Raw genomic sequence first — 21,567 nt, 5'->3', positions numbered from 1 at the left:
ACTGATTAACGCTTCCAGCTTCTCTACTGTTGTCAAGGAAACCTTATAGACAGTGAGTGGCCACAGAAGTCTTGGCAGTAGACCAAACAAAGCCCTAGTGTTTAAGTTTGACCGGTAAAGTGCTGCTGTTTATGCTCTTCAACCCTTGTACCGCTTGTTGTCTCACTTCTCTCAAACAAACTGTGTCCTTCTGGTCCCCATCATAACATCTCCCAACTTTTCACAGGTTTCTCAGACACTGTTGGCATTGCCTCACAGTTAATGTAGAACCTCTTATCCACTACTTTACCTTTAATTATAGAGATAGTCCTTGACTTAATGGGCTTGAATTGCATTTGTGTCCATTCAATGTTATTGATTAGTTTGCTCAATAACCGATTAGTGCAAGTTACTGTTGTAGCCATGATTGTCATGTCATCCATGTATGCTCTAATTGGTGGAAGTCACATTTCAGAAGCCAAACGCTCTTCTCCCACTACCCATTTTGACGCCCTAATAATTATTTCCATTGCCATGGTAAAAGCAAGTGGAGAAATGGTGCACCCTGCCGTTATTCCAACTTCTAGACATTGCATGTAGTGGTGAATCCTGAAGTCGAAAAACAAAATTGCAAATTTCCAAAGTAGGCTTTCACTAAGTTTGTTGTTGTCCTTGGTACAGTGAAAAAATCAAATAATGCCCAAAGAAGCTCTTGTGGTATTAAACCGTACGCATTAGCTAAATCCAGGAATGTCACATGGAGCGCCTTCCTCTCCTTTAGCTGTTTGAATTTGCTGCCAGATCACAATAATGTGCTCTAAGCATCTTGGTAAACCTGGAATACCAGCTTTCTGTACTGTAGTGTCACTGAAGACAATCTTGCCTTCCACGTTTAACAGAGAAATAGGGTGAAACTGATCGACACTCGTAGAATCTTTTTCTTTGTGTATAAAGACCCCATTTGCTCGGCGCCATGCTCTCGGTACAACCTGTTTTTCCCATGCTACTTTCATCAATTTCCATAGGATTTGTAGAACATCAGGGTCACTCTTGTATACTCTGTACGGATCTCCATTAGGCCGAGGAGATGATGATGCCCTTGCCTTTTTCACAGCTTGCTCTACTTCTTTCCACTAAGGTGCACACACCTCCATTTGGTATTCTGGTGGATTGATAGGTGGGATGTCTGATGGAATCGACATAGGCTTCTGCCTTTTTTAATCTGTGTGTGTTTCCTCTAGATATCTCTACAACTCAGACTTTTAGTGTGCCATTTTTCTTCCTGGTGAACTTCTTCGCAAATTTGAATGGGTCTTTATAAACTCGCATGCTCCTTCTTTTTGCAGTGTTTCTGTAGGCGCTCAGCTCTGCTTAATGTTGCAAGCTTATCTTTTATGACCCTTTGTAATAGATTGAGTGCCGCCTTCTGACTTTGTTCTGCTCTCCGCCATTGCATCCTCAGCAGCTTCCTTTCTCTAACTAAGCACTTAATCTCCTGCTGCCATCTAGACTTTAAAGGAATAGTTTGTACTTTCTCCTTTCTTTACTGAACTCCAAACCTCAGGCTTCCATATTCGTACGATGATGTCCCCAAATGTATCCAGCTTCTTTTTGACTGTTCCACCTAACCTTTCCAACGCAAAACTGAGATCCTTGTTTACTATGTCCCACACTGTTTTCTTAGAAGCTTTTGGCCATTTAACTCCAGGCTTGTGCCCGTTGAGGTTCTTTTCTCTCTTACACTGTTCATTTGACCGGATTCACAAGGATCATTAGGTTCATCACTAGTTGTGTTTATGCAAGTCTTCCTCTCATCTATGACAGGGGTGCTGATATCCTGCGAACTGTGGTTTGCTTTGTCGCTGGAATTCATTCAACTGACTTGACTGACTTCGTAAAAAGTACTGATCAATGCAAGGCCCTTGTCCCTTCTCCCTTAAGCATTTAATTCTCCCTTGATGAATCTTCAAACTCCTAACCGTTATCACTTTGCTCCAGCCACAGACACAAACCTGGAGTTACATGTCTTTGCCAACTGCAGATCTTGAACTAGTCTTTTGTGAAGTACTCTCCGTTCTCATATTTGTTTCCTTTCCTAAGTCGTTAACTGTGTTGTCAAACCTTGAGTTATCTTCCGCCCCCGCTCTTTCAGAATCTAGGTGTATTTTTCTCATTAATTTCTTAGAAGCCTTGGGCAGGTGTCTTCAGCATCCTGTTTACCTTTGAAAACAAAGAGCTGGATACTGCCAGCTAGAGGGGCTAATCCCTGCCAGCCCCAATGGGGTCTCGTTCCTCCTGTCAGCTGTCTCTCCAGGCTGTCACAAGGTCTTTCCCTCGTCACCAGCTGCACCATTCCAATTAGTCACTAGACGTACCCAGATCTTCATGATTTCCATTACATGAGAATAGGTGTTAAAACTTCATGCTTACATTGGACTCAACTCTCATCAAGATAAGCACCAACTAAGACATAGCTTCTTTTACTGTAAACTAATGTGATCCATCTGCATTTCCTCCCATCTGATGATGTAGATGTCCTTCTCCCTAGTGTTGATGGCTGAAGTTAAATGCTGGCTCCAGGGATCAGCCTATTTTGCCTCCCTAGCACATTAGCAGACACAACGGCTACAATGCTGGCACCAGGGATCAACCACAGTGCGGCCTCCCTAGCACATCAGCATGACAACTCTCTGGACTAAGGTGACTAGGGTACTTCACTGGGGCACCTTTGGTGTTTCGTTGACTAGCCCACGACACCTTAAGAGGGTGCGGCAATGATTCTGCCGCCCCAACATCACCCCCCTCCGTCCCCCACTCAGTTAAGCCCAGCTAACCAGAGCCAGTTGCTGCTCCTCTCTGCTGCTTCAGATAAGTTCTTCACTATGCGTCGCAACTCTTGGCCACTTAATCCAATGTCTCTGAGAAATCGGGTTGTGGAGTGTGCCACAAATCCTCAAAAACCCACCTCCACTGGGTAAACCTGGATTCTCCATCCTCGCTGTTCCACTTCAGCAACTAGTTGAGATGACCGAAGAAGTTTCTTCCTTTTATACGCCTTTCATTTGCTAAATGTAAATATCTGTATATTCAGAATCCATTACTTCTTTAAATTCTGTTATAAAATGTGCATGTTTCAGTTCTAATGAAATATAAGATATTCAAATACAAAATAAGAACCCTTTAACTACCTACTCCACCTTGCAGAAAATATCAGCATATCTCACATACGAACTGCAATATGTGTTGAAAATGCACATACTTTATAATTATACTCAATTACCGTAATCCAGTGTTTTTTTGGTGTTTTGTTTAATTGCATCATCAGTCTTTTCTCAAAGCAGGAATCTGTTTTACCTAAGCATTTTTCACATTGGTTTCCAACATTGTTATATCGGTAGATTTGAAACGTTGGGTTCATAAAAATAAAGATGGTGAAGAGTAGGGTGGTCAATTGAAAATGGCATTTTTTAAAAGACTTACTTGTTACATAAATTCATAACTAAATAAATTCATCACAGTTGATAACTAAATAAATAAATGCAATGAATAATTTTTAAAATTTTGTTCCCATTTTTGGTACCAAGTATTGGAGACTGACCCAGATCTAAGATTTTTGAAAGATTGCAGAAAGGCATTTTGAATTTGGATGAACTGAACTTACATATCCGTGATGTCCTTTTCGAGAGCAGTTGTGGCAGTAAACTGGGGTTTTCTTCTCATTCTTGGCATCTGGCATGATGAGAGGTCCTGATCGGGTCTATAAAAACAAAACAAATAAGGATTGACCAATAATTCAAATTGTTTTCACAGGGATTTGATGCATAATCTGAGTTGAGTAAATACACTGTGGTTAAAAAACACTGAACTGGATTGATTTCGTATTATTCCCATAATTTAAACTGTGAGATACCCCAGATTCTGATACACTCACAGCTTGTACAAAAACACTTCCACTGTGTTTCTTTACAACTGGATGAGTGGTTCTCCTGATTTACATACAGTATGTCTGGTCACTGGCATATATTTCCAGCAGGGGATACCTAGTTAAACTGGGCCAAGTTTGATTAGATGAATGACGGAAAGAATACTACTATAATAAAAGTAAAATTTGAAAACACTCCAAGGTTATCAATATAGTATACACTACAATTTCATTTAAAAATCACTAGCATTATAAAATATTTAGTTTCCATAAAGTAGGCACTTAAGAGGTGTGCTGCTTTACATATTAACCAACTGGAAACCAAGAGGCTTAAAGGAATACCTTGTTAATAATGTTAGAGCTGAGCATTAAACAAAGGTTAACTGGATAGATTAATGGAAACTCTTCTGGTATTGGTATGTAGTCTGCATAACTGAAACCTTCAGTTAAAAAATGCAGTAGTAAGTGACTGGAGCTGCTAACCCACAAGAAACATACATTTAAAAACATAGCTATTAACATTTATTGGTGTCAAAGGCAATATATCAAACTTTCAGAATCTTGTTTGTTAAAGACTAAATTATACAACTGTATTATGAACAGCGTTCCCTCTAAGCTTTTTAGATACCAAGAAACTTGCCGTTTTGACTGAGAAAGGGTAAATTATCAGTGAGAAACCTTCAGTCATGCATTAACCCTTCTAATATTGTTTTTCTTGCATTATACAATTTTGAAACAATATTCCAACACAAGTATCTCAACAATTATACAATTTGCTTTAAATTTAAACAAGACATTTATTGTGGCTATATAATTTTTATGAAGCGTATATTTGCCCTTATGAAGCCTATCGAGATCCTATCATAAATGCAGCCCTGTCAGTTGTTATCATAAATACAGACTGCATGCTTAGCTGCTGGCCTGCGTATAATTGCTATATACAACTGTACAGAACACTGGCATCTGCACTGCCTCCAATTGTAACCATCTTTAGGGCTACAAATTTTCCACTTCTGGGAATAGCAAATTCAGTTTTTTCAAAAACGACCAATTCCAATTTCTTCCTCCTTTTTATCCGTGCATTACATACATATATGAACATACGTAAAATGTTGACAGTTAAAATAAGTAAATTAATACATATTACCACAATTCTTTATTTGTATTAAAGCCTAGAGTTTTTTTTAATAAGACTTGTTGCTGCAATATTAAATAAAGCACCTGAAGAGACACCTCAAACCTGTCATGTTTATACACATCACTTGGCTCATTGCTAGCATTAAAATAAATCTGGAAAATTATAATTATAGAATTATATTACAACAGCCAGTCTGGGTGAAACGAGTGACTCCACAGCAATAGAAATGTGTTCTATTTTTTACCTGAGATAATGATATTTATGAAATGGTTGTTTTTTTAAAAAGGAAATAAAACAAAAACCATCACAGTATGAGTATTGTGATTTTTATTTATGTTTACCGGTGTACTTATACTTTTAAATAATTCAAAAAGATTGTGCTTCACTGATTAGTATTCAATTATACGACAAGTTAAAATCTACAAAGTTCATGAGCAGCACTCTCCATAGAGGTAGAATCGCCACACGCCTGCTTCACCCACCCTGAATGTGACGTACATTTTTACATAGGGAAATCAGAAAATCAGCTGCAAGACAGACACACATATGTGTAGTGCAAGTAATACTGTTTAACAAGACAGTTATTCATCGAGTTTTTCATAAAAAAAGGGTTCATACAGTTTTTCTGATATGAAATTTCAAGAGCCATTTTGACAAATTTCAAAAGACCTAATTTAAGGAATTGACATAATTTTCAATGTTGATAACTAATAGCCAACTGTTGTCATGCTGAAAGGTGAACTTCCATCCCAGTTTCAGCTTTCTTGCAGAGGGCAGCAGGTTTTCCTCAAGGACTTCTCTGTACTTTGCGCCATTCATTTTCCCTTCTATCCTGACAAGTGTCCCAGCCCCTGCCGATAAGAAACATCCCCATAACATGATGCTGCCACCATCATGCTTCAAAGTAGGGATGGTTTTCTTTTGGTGATGATGCTGTGTTGGGTTTGCGCCAAACATAATGCTTTGCATTTAGGACAAAAAGTTCCATTTTAGTTTTGTCAGACCACAAAACCTTTTGCCACATGGCTACAGATTCTCCTGAGTGTTTTTTATGCATACTTCAAAACGGGATACAAGGTGGGATTTCTTCAGTAATGGCTTCCTTCTTGCCATCCTACCATACAGGCCAGATTTGTGGAGTGCTTGGGATATTGTTGTCACATGCACACTTTGACCAGTCTTGGCCATAAAAGCCTGTAGCTCTTGCAAAGTTGCCATTGGCCTCTTGGTAGCCTCTCTGATCAGTCTCCTTCTTGCTCGGTCATCCAGTTTGGAGGGACGGCCTGATCTAGGCAGGGTCTTGGTGGTGCCATACACTTCCACTTCTTAATAATCATCTTGACTGTGCTCCAAGGGATATTCAAGGACTTTGATATTTTTTTATACCCATCCCCTGATCTGTGCCTTTCAACAACTTTGTCCCAGAGTTCTTTTGAAAGCGCCTTGGTGCTCATGGTTGAGTCTTGGCTTTGAAATGCACTACCCAGCAAATGGAACCTACAGGAACTGCTGAATTTATCCTGAAATCATCACTACAATTTAACACAGGTGGAGGCCACTTAACTTGGTGTGTGATTTTGAAGGCGATTGGTTACACCTGAGCTAATTTAGGATTGCTATTACAAGGGGGGTGGACACTTATCCAACCAAGCTATTTCAGTTTTTATTTTTAATTAATTTTCTACAAATTTCTAGAATATTTTTTTCACTTGGAATTTGTGGAGTAGGATGTGTAGATAAATGAAAAAAAAAAATGCACACTTTGACCAGGCTCTTGGCCATAAAAGCCTGTAGCTCTTGCAAAGTTGCCATTGGCCTCATATATATATATATATATATATATATATATATATATATATATATATATATATATATATATATAAGCTTTTATTAATAATAATAATAATAATAATAATAATAATAATAATAATAATAATAATAATAATAATAATAATAATATTTAATTGTGCATTCATATCTTTATTTGAGTGAGTCTTCCACCCTCAAGGTCTCAGCGTATATTGCAATTGACCGATATCCACAGTTGTTTGAAAATATATTTATTTAGGGCTACAGGAGCACAACACAAACAAAGCAGTATAACTGTAACAAGCTGAACTGACAGCATATTAGAAAACAGAAGAATAGGGGGATTTTAGGAATGTACCATCTACATGTATTTACCATAAAAAAGGGGTGTTTATAGGAATGTACTATATACATGTATTCAACATTAATTTTAGGGTGTTACACTTCCATAAATTAGGGTTTGTAAACTTTGGATGACCCTGTATATACACACACACACACACACACACTGTATAAATCTATTCTCTACAAGATGACAGGATTACATTTTTAGGTGCTCTGCCAAACGGGCAAACAAACGTTTCTACGTACTGTGGCGGCGGACAAAAAAAACCAAAACACAGCAAAGGTAGTTTTGGTGCCAAAATAGCGGAAACAACAACCACTGTTTATTTATTATCTACTCTGAGAAATGGGATGGGGGGGCTGCTAGTAAACAAAGAGAAAACACACACGCCCAAAACACACACACATCCAAAACACACACACACGTCCAAAACACACACACATCCAAAGTCTTTCAAGGTGCAGGGTAGAAAGATTTTAAAGTTAAACAAACATAGTATCCACACACTTATATATTATGCTCCAAAGTGTTTATATTTTTTATTATACCAAGATCAACGTTTCGATCTGCAAGGGATCTTCATCAAACCTGGTGTGCAACTGCTTTACAATTGTGCAATACGAGTCTTACTGACACTGCCAAGTCATACTAAATCCTGCTTACTGAGGGGGGCGGGGGGAGTTCCTGGTAAGCAAACAGTTTTAGTAATTGCAAACCTACAAAATTGGGCAGGTATTTCAGCATAAAATGTTCATTGTGCACTTACTGAGCATGTATGAATTAAAAATACAAGCAAGTAACACCAAATGACAGAACCAGTACCAAAGGCGTCGCTGCACAGTGCTACACCTAGAATTCCCACATGTAGTTTACTAAAGAAAAGTGTTAAACAAACAAAGAAAAGTACTGTTCTTTTGAAAGTAAGTATTCCCAAGGCAGTTAAAAATACTTGCCAGGTCAGAAGCACTGGTTTACTATATTTAAAAAAAAAGACAATTCTGAAGCAAATGCAAAGACTTTTTTTATTTAATTTTTTTTTTTTGCTGAATAAAAAAAAACAAAAACTTCACATTATACTGTACATTTAACAGTATAAACTTGGTTGCAGGAAGGACCAGTCAACAGTTGTTTCCTGTGTTATACCATTAAAATTGTCTTACTCCTCTAAGAAATTGTCTTTGCCTTTTTGTTGCTTCTAAATATGGTCTATTGAGTTAGAGGGCAATAAATAACTAAAAACAATAATGTAACTGCTGCTAGTCATCTCTTGCTAGTTTTAGACATTTATGTTTTTTTACTTAATTTTGTGGCAAGTTTTGCATTTGCTTCGGATCGGGTACATTATTTTATATATTTAAAAGGGCTGACAGTGCGCAGAACAACATAGAAAGTAATATAAGCAAAAATATCCCTTACAATTTCAGGTGCCTTTAAAGTAAGGCTGCAAAAAAAGGACTGAGACACTTGTCGTTTTTTTATACACAAATTAGCTTACTTGACTTGAAAAATGTCTTAAACGTGCAAGCAAATTCCTACTTGGTTTGACTGAATAAGCACAAAAACCTTAATATGAAATCTGAAAATGAATTTTGATAAACATCACCACATTTAAAAAAAAAAAAAAAAAAAAAAAATTCTAGCCTACTTCACTAAAGTAAAAACGGGCTTTTGTTATTTTAAAATACCACTGCTTCGGATTATTACTTGTGCTTACTTAACCTCCTTGTGCTCTATCTTTCGGGTGAGACGTTGCTGTACGTGACTCTGCAGGTGATGCATAGTTCACACACCCTAGTCGCTGTAAGTCGCCTTGGATGAAGGCGTCTGCTAAACCAGTAATAATTTATCCCTCCATACCACCTTGCAGATACACTGTATTAGTGCTTTCCTGTCTGCCCAAAGTGGCCTTACAGTTGTTTCTTTTTGTCCATTCCCTGTAATGCAGTTGCCCCATGTTATACCGACCCCCTCGTATACCGCCAACTATTCTCTCTGAAAAAAAGTAACCAATATAAAAACAATGCAAAGTTTACCCATTATATCGCTACCCGCCAACTTCCCAAGCCAAGCAAATGTAAATATCAGCACTGTAGCTTTCCTCATTGTAGCGCCAGAGAACTAATCATGACCAATTAAAACAACAAAGTTATGCAGTTAACCTTTAACTCGCGTTCCTAATTTGTTGTTCATATCAAAGTCATTTACACTCCAACTGCCAAAGCAAAACAAAATGGCGAGTTGACCCTACATAACACCAGAGCAAAAGAAACAAATCTAAGTACACTTTTTTGTTTTTATGGAATTGTTGTTGGGTGATGACACAAAACCAGTGTTTATTTTTTATTTATTTATTTATTTACTTATAAACTGTTCCTCAAAACTAACTATAAATGCGTCATACACATGGTAAAAGATGATAAAATCTCAGTAGTAGACCTACTGTTGTGTTAAGAACTAGTACTGTAGTTTAAAAAAGATTAATGTTTTATTAAAATGGTCTGGAGATACTGTAATTGTACAGCTAAAAAAATAAAACGTTTGAATATATTGCAAACATAGAAGGTTGTGTGTATGTGTGACTTTTTTTTTGTTGACCCTAACTATAATGCAACTCTCGGTTACTGCCCGTTTTTGCCCATGGCCTGTACCTGGCAGTATAAAGAGACGTCAGACCAGAAACACAGACTCCAAACAGTGAGAAATGGCAGTGAACCTGAGGCGCTACGGTGTCCGGTGTTTTATTAAATAATAATAACAAACAAAAGATTTAAACAAAACACACGACTGAAAATAAAGGGCGTGTTGGCCAAAGTAAATACACAGACAAAGTGGACGGAGAGAAAACAAGTACTGTGCTGGAGCTTGTAGCACGAAATAACAATTGTTAATAGAATTGAATCTCTCCTTCTCTCTCCCGTTCTCCACTCACGAACACACAACCCCGAGTGAGTGAAAACATGCAGCTTTTATGCAGCTGTACCGAGACTCGATTGCTAATCAATCATTCAGTTGGAGTCTCGGTACAACTGCACGTGAATTAATAAAAGTGCAATTCCCTGTTCTAACATATTATTTTACCTGCACGTGAAGTGCTGTCCAATCCTTGTGCCTAAATACAAATATACATTTTAAACACTTGTGCTCGTAACATATATTTATATCCTGTGTATTTTATACATAAACACCAACATTAACACACTACATACAACATAAAACACCAATAAACATAAAGGGGCGGGACACTCTGCCACAAGAGGGTTGACAGAAGTTTGGTTAAAACAGGTAAATATCAAACAGCCCAAATCACAATGGTTTTAGATATCAGACTCCCTATTAATCTGAGATGTATAGGAAAAACACTACAGTAAGGCTTAGCTCTATGCATTTACAAGTGTGGTGCTAATACAGTACATTTCATATAAAAGTTTTATAAATATAAATATATAGAACACCACTACATCATGTAAGAATAAATCATTAATTTGAATATAAACAATAACTAGTTGTCATGCTGTCAAAAACCTATAAATACCTCCAATGTTTTGATTCAAACACATGCTCTCTTGAGAAAGTTATGTGCATTACATCGAAATGTTGGGCAGCTGGCTATTTGAGCTTTATATATATATTATTATAAAAATATTATTAGATCTTAATCTAGTCCTAATAATAAAGATAACATGATTAAATAAATGACACAAAAACATGAACTTTTTCAAAATTTATTTATCCACAAATGATTCAACATTCAATACCCATGTGTGAAAAAGTATGTGAACCTTTAGATTCAGTAACTGGTGGCACCCCCTTGAGCAGCAATGACTTCAACTAAGCGTTTCCTGTAACTGTTGGTCAGTCTCTCATTTTGAGGAATTTTGGCTCATTCCTCCTTACAGAACTGCTTAATCTTGGTTAAATTTGAGGGCTTCCTTGCATGGACAGCTCGATTCAGGTCCTGCCACAACATTTCGATGGGTTTTAGGTCAGGGCTTTGACTAGGCCATTCTAAAATGCGGAATTCCTTCTTCTGCAGCCATTCTTTTGTAGATCTGCTTGTATGTTAAGTATCATTGTCTTGCTGCATGACCCACTTTCCGTTCAACTTCAGCTCACGGACGGATGGCCTGACATTCTCCTTTAGAATCTTCTGATACAATGCAGAATTCATGGTTGTGTCAATGATGGCAAGCCGTTGAGGTCCTGAGGCAGAAAAGCAGACCCAAACCATCACACTCCCACCGCCATGCTTGACGGTTGGGATGAGGTTCTTCTATTCGAACGCAGTGTTTGGTTTTCGCCAAACATAACATTTCTCATTCAGGCCAAAAAGTTCTACCTTTGACCAGTCTGTCCAAAGAACACTGTTCCAGAAGTCTTGTGGATCATTTATGTGCTCTTGGCGAACTTCAGATGGGCAGCTATATTCTTTTTAGAAAGCAGTGGTTTCCTCCTGGCTATCCTTCCATGAACATCATTCTTGTTCAGTCTTTTTCTGATAGTTGAGTCATGAACACTCACATTAGCCAAGGCGAGAGTGACCTGCAGATCCTTGGATGTTACTCTGGGGTTCTTTGTGACACCCTTGATGATTTTCCGGTTCGTTCTTGGAGAGATTTTGGTAGGACGACCGCTCCTGGGTAGAGTGACTGTGGTCTTGAACTTTCTCCATTTGTCTGTCAGTGGATTGGTGGAGCCCCAAATCCTTATAAATGGTTTTGTAACCTTTTCTAGACTGATGAGCTTCAATAACTGTTTTTCTGAGGTCCTCACAGATTTCTTTTGATCGTGGCATGACATGTTTCCACACACCTGTATAGTGAAGACCAAACTCACAAAGTTTCTGGTCTATGTATAGGGTGGGGCCTCCCAAACTCACCCCTGAAGAGCTATCTAATTATTTAAACACCTCACTCTAATTATCCCCCTAAACTGGGGAAAGCATATGGAGTTGGCACTCCTTGTCAGATTGTAACGGAGGGGGGTGGAAAGCCTCCAATTACATCGACTTATTCATGTGAAAAGCAGATAGTCTTCGGCAGAAAAGCTGGGTTAGTACGAAGGGTGACAAGCTTTTGAAATTGAAAATGCTTGCATTTCACTCACCTGCTTGGCAAGCAATAAAGCTGTCTTGAAGGACAAATATTGTTGCTCAGCAGAATGCATAGGCTCAAATGGAGGTTTTATCAGTGCATTAAGCACCACATTTAACCTCCAGCGAGGAGCGATTTCCTTCACCAATGGCCTAAGCCGCCAGGTGCCTTAAAAAATTGAAGACTCGATGGGTTGGGGTGACACAAAGTGCCCTGCGCCTGACTGAGCAAATCGCAACGCATAGGCAGTTCCCACAGAATCAGGGAGGAGAATCAGACTCTCCTGGGCCAGTAAGGGGCTATTAGGAGCACCCTGGCCCTATCCTGTCTGATCTTCTCCAGACACAGAGGGATCAGGGCAAGTGGTGGAAAAGCATAGAGTAGACGTGCTGGCAACAGGTGTTCCAGTGCATCTGCTCCCAGAGGTCCCCCATCTCCCTTTATGGAGAACCATAGGGGACAGTGTGTCGACTCCTGAGAGGCAAAGAGATCCACCTCTGCCCTCTCGAACCTCTCCCAAAGCCCAGCCCAATTGATCACCCCCGGCAGGTGGACTGCCCGGAGTGAGAGGAGGCTCACTTGCAGAAGCTTGTGGGCCACACGGTGGAGACTGGGTGACTGTAAACCACCCTGGTAGTTTATGTAAGATATCACAGACGTGCTGTCCATACAGACAAGCACGTACCTCCCCCGAACCTGCTCCAAAAATTCCTGCAAGGACAGGTGCACTGCCTGCAGTTCTAAAATATTGATGTGGCAACCCATAGATGAACCAGTTGTTTCCACCAAGAAAGCACCTGTAGACAGTGATTTGACACTGTCACAAGCTTTTTGCAGTTCAACATCGGTTGGGCGAACCGTGCGGTTGAACCAAAGCTGCAGAGGACGCATATATAAAAGACCCTGTGGGAGGATATTCGATGCTGCTGCCATCAAACCCAGAAGCCTCTGGAAAACCACTACTGGAAGTGCTCTGCCGAGATGAAACAACTCTAGGCAGGCGGTTACTCTCTCAACTCTGTCCTCTGACAGGGTGGCCAACATGAGCACTGAGTCCAAGCACACCCCTAGATAGGTGACTATCTGGGCAGGCATAGCTGACTCTTTGCTTCGTTCACTTTCAGGCATAACTGATGTAGGTGGCAGGTGGCTGGTGGCTGGTGGCTAGTTCTGTGTGCTCCTGTGCTTGTACTGGAGACCCTGCGCAGATGAGCCAATCGTCCAGTTGTTGAGGAGTCCGATGCCTTTAAGTCTCAACGGGGCTAGAATACCTTCCGTGCACTTTGTAAACATGTGTGGAGCTAGAGAAAGGCCGAAAGGGAGAACACAGAACTGGTACATTATGGCAATGTGAAAATAGGCATCCTTTAGGTCCACCAAGGTGAACCAATCACCTTGCATCTTGAACCATCTCCGACATCTCCGGTACAGGTTCACCTGCCTGAGATAGAGGATCAGTCTGAGGCCGCCACCCTGTTTTGGCACTAGAAAATACCTGGAGTAAAACCCCCCCGATCTTGTTGGGGGGGGCGGGGAGCTACTATGCAAATGGCGCTTTTGATGCAAAATTACTACCTCCTGAGACACTTGGACGGCAGCTTGCGGGTCCGTGACAGTTGTTATTGCCACCACCAGAAAGGAGGGGGCCGCGTTGGAATTGGAGAGAATAACCAATTTGCACCATGTTGAGAACCCAGGGGTCTGTGGTGCACTGGTTCCAGTAGTCCAGGTGGCTCTTGGAGAAAGAGCTCTGGATTTGAGGCAGCAATGTCCTGTTGCTGTTGCTTTCCCTGTGGCGCAGACTGTGTTTGTTGTCTTTCAGTCTGTGCTGCAGGCCAGCACACTGCATAAAGGCATAATCTTGGCCGAAAGCGAGAGCTGTGCCACCAGCATGTCAGACTCTGCATCATCTGATGGGAGGACCAGCTGATCATCCACCTCTGAGGCAGCAACAGAGAGCATGTCATCTATCTCATCAGTCGCTGTCTGCATGGGTGCAGACTCAGTAGTCAGTGACACTACTGGCAGTGACAGTGGAGCTGAGCGCACTCCCAGCAGTTCCGCAAGGATTGCTTGCTGGCTCGAAACTGCTTCCCAGATCGTCGAAGTGATGAGGCACACAATGCAGTCCATATGACTGTTCTGTTAAGGCAGCCTGGCCTTGCAAGTGGTACATGCATGGAACCAAAACATGTTAACAGTGCTGTGCAACAGTGTGAAATACACTAAAAAGTGGATTTTTTTTTTTTTGTGTATAGTAGTACCTGCACACTGCACTTGGCACTCACTCAGTACAAATGCTCGGTACCTACATGTGTACTTGGTGCCACCGACACAGTACTCTCTCGGCATTGACACACCGACTAAAAGCACTCGGTACAGATGCTCGGTACCAAAGCAGCAACCTCAAACTCACTAGCGGGAGCGGGGCCGCAAGTGGCATCGCAGTTACTGCAAGTGGCAAGTTAGCAGGGATGCCCACCTGCGAGTCAGCCACTGGCTAATTCTAAATTCACGCACAAAAAGAGAAACAGCCTGCTTCAAAAAGCTTTTGTAATAGTACTGCAGAAACAGTACTAAATAAAAGATCATCAAGTTGCAAGTAGCTGCTCGGAAATTTTCAATACTTACCTCTCTAAGAATGAAAAACAGAAAAACATATATACACACTGCTGGAAACGAAAGAGAGAGAGAGAGAGAGAGAGAGAGAGAGAGAGAGAGAGAGAGAGAGAGAGACACTTATCTGTCTCAGGAATAATCAGTAACCAAAAAGAAAATGGCGATGATTGTAGGGCTCGCTGCAGTTTACGGTTGCTCAACACCCATTTTGTAATGGTTAATATTCCCTACTTGAAAGGTAAACACTAGTTATACTAGTCAATGGGAGTCCTCTTGCTACAAGAAAGCCAAACAAATAGGAAGAATGTTCTGTTTATTTGTTTAGCCTCATCGCTTGTACTTGGTCACTCTGATGGCTATAGATACAGTCAGCGCTGCTTTATCGGGAAGCTTCGGGAGAAGTAAAAATATCCAGAATAAGCGAATGTCCCAATTAAACAAGAGGCATTTGAGATGACTTTAGAACAGAAAAAGAATCAAATCACATCACTCTATGATTAAATGTTAAATACATAATTTTAAAAAATTATTCAATTGTTTGTTTTTTTTATTCCTAAACAAAATGTATGTTTTTTATTTTTACATGAAATGACAAAGAATGAAATGACATCTTATCACAAGGCATGACACCTGCAATGTTGACACGCCAACTTTCTTTGCAACAGCGGCCTGAGAATCCACAGGAGACTCCAGCTCCTTCAAGAGTTCAACGTGGTTTACGCAAGTCACAGTGCAATCCCGTATTCACTGCACTGTGCTACGCGAACCTGTCTTGTTCTCAAAACCGTTCTCTGTACATCATTTGAAAATACAGTATCCCAATTAAACGAAGTGACATACCCATTAAACTACATAAATAGCATTGTAAAGAACCTCCCAGAGTTATATCCCATTTAAGCAGAAATCTCGATTATCAGTATCAGATTAGGGGGCGTAACTGTAGTAGGTAAAAAAAAAAAAGTTGTTGTAAAACAGTGGCTTTAAATGGGTCCACATCTAGCACATAGCATGAAAGACTACGTTAAACTAGAAACCGAGCAACATGTTTTATATAACATTAACTGTTAAAAAATCTATTGTAAGGTCATGTTTTGCTGTTCATGATTTACTTTTACTCCACGAATTTGTTAGCCAATTAAAAACAAAATACTCAAAATAATCAAATTGTTCTTAAAAAAACAAAAAACAAAACAATGTTCACCCAAACACTACCTTTAATGCAGATCTTTTATATAGAGGCTGACAGTGGCCAGACGACATAAGCATTCCATTTCTCATACTGTAAAAACTTTATTACCATTGCACAGCAGTTGCTTTGAAACAAATCTTACAGAACCTAATCCTGTAGCCTAACTGAGAATTACATGACGGTATGCAACTAACACATGTTTACTACTTATGTATTTGATTGAAGCTTCAAGATATAAAAATGTTGAATTACTATAAATATAAAAGGCCTCTCATTCCATGTTTAAAAGGCCCTTAAAGTCCTTATGTTTCTCAGAAGCTCAGGACACAAGCACTGAATATAATAAACTCTTCATGAAAGGTCCTTTATGTTTTGGTCTTTTTTTGTTACAAACATTTAAATAATCTATATTTTGTAGTGACGATATCTGCTAGAGATTACTCAGGCTATCAATATATATAAGTAATATCCTGGTAGATAGCATTACCTAAAGTCCGTCCCCATCTGCTCTTAGCTGAAAGCTTTTCATGCACCAGTAAACTCAGTAAATATCAGCCGATAAAGCGTAAGCCTACCACGCTACGGATTTACTCCTAATGTCTCCTCAAAGTGCAGCCCGATGCAACGATTACAAATGATTTTCTTCTAATGTCATTTTACATAACCCCTTTTTCTGCATGAGTAGTTAGCTGCAGAATGTCATTAAAACAGTTAATCATTATCTGGGCGACACTGGCCTCCCTCCCTCTCCGGCAGGAATCTCCATGACAAAGGCCAAGAGATCAGCACACCCATGGCTGCTGGGCCGACCTATCTTCGAGTCACTCGTTTTTTATGTAAATTGGCCTGTCGGGCAGCTCCCCCTGTGACCTTGAGCTTCCCTTATCTAAACCGACTTTGATCCAATAAGGGCTTTCTTCAAATCCAAACTCATTATTACATGTGTATGCAATCAACTCTATTCATTAATGGGATTGTGCCTTACGATTTGGGCTTACTTTTATTGTTTCGTTGTTTTTTAATGGGTCACAGAGCTCTAGCACAGAGACACACGTAGGTACAAACGAACATGCAAATAAAACAGCTAACAACAGCTATATTAACCCATACCCTCCCCACCATATTTGTATGCATGAAAGACCACCTTAAACATCTATTCATATTCTCATATGCCTCAGTACATATGCATATCCAGAGAAATGAGTTTCTACTATACTGTACTGGTTTTAAAAGTCAGTTTTCACCCATCCCCCTTAATACATAGAAACAGCCAAGACTTAACACCACTGTTGATGTTTGCATCTAGTCAAGAGTTGAATCAGCGTATAAATACCTAGTTGTTATTTTGATAAGTTAGTAAAAAGTTAGTAAAAAAAAAAATAGATTGGGGGGTTATTTTAACTCATTAAGTGGCACAGGGAGGATATACAGGAACTGACAAAATGGTTGGTTGTGCACAATCACCTGAGGTCAATAAAGTCACATTCTCAGATCTTGACAAGCTTCATTTACTCACATCCCAACACACCTTGCTTAGACCTGGATTTGTAGGTTGGCACAAGGGACTTCTAAGATAGGTCATTGACTGCAAAGGGATGCAAAGCTGATACTTTTTGGCTTCAAATGTTATTTATTTTATTTAAAAACAATCTTTTTATGCAATTGGCTGCTATACTCAAGTTCAGTGTTTGGATAAGAAAGCTGCTGTGAGTGTCATGCAGCCTTCCCAGCTGGTAAAATCTGATAGTGTTGCTGCATGGCTTACACAGTGGCACGGCTATTCTGAACCCTGTTTTAAGGGGCCCTGTATGCAAAGCTGCCTGCTCTCGGGATTTGAACTGAGGACTCCTGGATGCATGACCAGGAATGTAAGAACCTGCACAGCGAGCTGGTGGCTTGTGATTACCCATCCATGAATTATCCTTTGTAGTTCAAGTTGCACCCACAGAACATTATTATTTTTTTGCTTAAAATTAGGGGTGACTGCTGCTGACTAGCCAGTTGGGAACCAGTAGATATTCCTGCTGTCATTCCAGCAAATAAAGGCCACTTAACTAACATTCAAATACAATAAGTCTTTTATAACATAAGAGAGTAGATTTAATGATCATTTTCTACAAACATAAATATCTGTCAACTGAATTCATAATTTGAAACAGATCAACAAAAAATCGAATTATTATCTGCTAACCTTCATCTTGCTACATTAGTACATTTGGTAATATTTATTACATATTTTAACACATTTTCAATAAATAGCTTAAAACAGAATTGTTGGGGGTCCCCGAGTGGCTCATCCAGTTAAAGTGCTTGCGCGGGGAGCGTAGGATGAGTCACACAGCTTGGACAGTGCCAGTTCACGTTCGGTCTGTGCAGAGGCCGAACTTTGCTAGGGACCCCCCCAAGGGGGATGTTACATTGGCTCTCAGGGTGGGGGATGGGAAACCGGCTGGGAATGCTTCTCCTCACTGAGCAACAGCAAACCCTACTGGACTGACACCGAGCACACTGATTGGATAAAAAGCAGGGCTGATCTCTGTCTCCTGGGATCGGTAGCCAGCTCAGCTCTGCTCTGGATTGCTTGGCGTAAAAGTGATTCTGGCTTTAGGCTGGTGAGATCGGAGGACGCTCACACGCCCTCAGAATATCTGTGCTGTGTGGGGACTTGCTGTGGTGAGGAGAAAAAACATAACTGGATATTCCAAATTGGGGGAAATAAATAAATAAATAATAATTGGTCACTCTAAATTTAAATAAATTAAAATGAAAAAAATAAAAAATCAGAATATCAGTGTAGAGCAGTGTACACTAAAGTCAGCTGATCGCAGCTCGCTGCGCACCAGCAACCCCTGTAGACTGGCCGGGCGCCTGTGGGCTTGCCTGTAAGCTGCCCATAACTGCGTTGTCCTCCGACGCTGTAACTCTGGGTTGGCTGCATGGCGGGCCTTCAGAGTGAAAAAGCGCATGTTTGTCTTTGCCGCTGTTGAGCCAGCACAGGGGTGGTAGTGGTGTGCTGAGCTTAAAAATACAATTTCATATGTCAAATTGGGAGAAAAGCAGGGTAAAATTAATTGGCAACTACTAAAAATTTAAAATAAATAAATAGATAAATAAAAGGACTGTGTTAGGAGATTCTGGGTTTGAATCACAGTCATGCACTGTGTAACATGGGATAGGTAAACTGATATATTTTAAAGTCTATAATGACGGGATCCAGTGGCGGAGGTTATGAATCCACAGTGGGTATTATTAACATTATACACATTCAGCTAAATATATGTAAAACTGTGATATTGCTTTAGATACTGTATACTATGGACACATCCATTACATCCTTAGCATGGGAAAATTAGTTTTGGCACCTAGGCTAACGCACACCAGAAACAGATCACATACATTACACAGCATCTCTCTCAATCAAAATATACCAGTGGGCTTTTATTTACTTTTCTAGATTATGTATTATATGCCATGGAAATATTATTTGGGTTTTAGTTTCATAGTTAAAATGACTTTGTTCTATTTAGTTAGATAAAAATGCTCTAAAGCATCTTCGTGCACTACACGAGCAGTCTTAACATGCATTCCAATGACAACTGTGACTTTGATGCAATCTCAGGAAGTTCTTTGGTTGTGAATGCAAGCTGAAAAGATCAAAATATACAGAGTCTAAGCTGTCATTAGATTGTAAAAGAGACTATGTAAAATATCTATTTATATACCATATAAAAATGATGTTATTCCAAAGTTAGCTCTGCCTTAAAAATAATAAAAAGCTTTCCAAAATCTCCAGCAATCATTTCATGCAATAGCTTCTCTAAAGATTAAAGATGCTAACCTTTTTGAATATAAGCAAGTTACTGATAAGGACAGTCATTCAGTTAGTCACACTGCTGACAAAATTCAGATATTTACATCGGCAAACCTGAGCGCCCCAATTCATGAAGTCCATGGCCTCTAGTTCACAAACTCAGTCCTCCAAAACTAGCTTAAATAGGTATATCTCTGTTATTGTTTTAGGACCTGGTTTGAGGTTAAAAGAATGACTACAAGTCGGGGTGGGGGGTCTGCTTCTTGAGCTCTGGGCCCCTGTGTTTTTGGTAATAATGTATGGTACACCTCAAGGTTCAGTCAGCTGTGGCAACAACTTCATTATGAATTAACCCTCACTAGTGCAAGCAGTCAATTTCATGCATAAGAGAAGACTGATGTATTATACATGAGAATATCTGTATTCCTGTAGAAAAGAAATACCTACATCTTATAAAACACTAAAGAATGTTATGCAAGGACCTGGATATCATTTTGCTCTGCTATATGGTTAAAAAAAATAATTTCAATTGATTTCTCTCTCCCCACTCCCCCTATAATTTAAATTAAAAATATTTATATTATTTATTGAAATTAAGGGCTCTATCCACTCAAGAAAGATGTCCAGAACAGAAGTGACCCATAATTTTTTTTTTTTAAATGGTAATTATACAGAGCTGCTTTTCTACAGAAAGTGCCAACAGCCCCCAGACACTGTAAAATACCTGGCAAAATACCTGGTAACAGTCAAAGGGTAATAAACAAATATTCACATTACTTACATCAACAAGTTACAATTAGGCAAAAAAAAAATAGTTTTTAAATTTTAAAGTTACCCCATGTATTTGTTATAAAATACAAGAAAAAAAAGCACACCTAGTTAATCAGATATTTGTGTGGTTCAAAATAGGTGAACATTCTGACATATTATAAACTATGTTAATTACAGTCAAACCTGGGATAAATTACAATTAATAAATAATAATAATAATCTTTATTTTTATATAGAGCCCTTCATAGTGGATCACCATCACAAAATGCTTTACAAGATACGAGACTAGGGTGTGTGAACTATGCATCAGCTGCAGAGTCACAACAACATCTCACCCAAAAGATGGAGCACAAGGAGGTTAAGTGACTTGTTCAGGGTCACACAGTGAGTCAGTGGCTGAGCAAGGATTTGAACTGGGGACCTCCTGGTTATAAGCCCATTTCTTTATCCACTGGACCACACAGCCTCCTTTTGTAATGGTATACTTTGTAATGAATTGCATTTACAATGCAGCTGTAACTGCAGTTGAACCTTGGCTCACCTGTGTAATTAGGCTTCCCAGCCAGAATGGCTGGGAAGGCTATTGTTATTGCTGGGATTATTATTATTATTTAGGCTTCCAAACCAAAGGCTGGGGAAGCCTGTTGTTTTTGTTAGGATTATCAAGTTTAAAGCAACTCCTATCAATTTTGCAAATATAAATACAGTATGTATTTGTTATGCATAGATAGCCCTATTACTTTCAAATGTTTACTATGATGCATCCCTATAGAAACTATGCAATGGCAACACACGATGCAACTTAAGTAGCCCATTAACTAATTATAGGAAAAGGAGTTGTATCAGCGATTATTTATGATGATTGAACCATGTTTTCTTTGGAAGCCTTTACA

At 39.4% G+C, this 21,567-nt stretch overlaps 1 protein-coding gene across 3 annotated transcripts in view; it reads right to left on the bottom strand.

Annotated features, from left to right (window-relative positions):
- zcchc7 (zinc finger, CCHC domain containing 7) overlaps positions 1-21,567 on the bottom strand; it is a 246,427-nt gene that overhangs the window by 12,642 nt on the left and 212,218 nt on the right. For all 3 annotated transcript variants that reach the window (XM_041256800.1, XM_041256817.1, XM_041256808.1), the window contains one exon: positions 3,641-3,736. In XM_041256800.1, the coding sequence (XP_041112734.1) occupies positions 3,641-3,736 (96 nt within the window). The remainder of the gene's footprint in view (positions 1-3,640; positions 3,737-21,567) is intronic.

The sequence above is a fragment of the Polyodon spathula genome, chromosome 1 (assembly GCF_017654505.1).
Source record: "Polyodon spathula isolate WHYD16114869_AA chromosome 1, ASM1765450v1, whole genome shotgun sequence".
In the NCBI taxonomy this organism is placed as follows: Eukaryota; Metazoa; Chordata; class Actinopteri; order Acipenseriformes; family Polyodontidae; genus Polyodon; species Polyodon spathula.
This window is presented reverse-complemented; position numbering and strand designations above follow the sequence as displayed.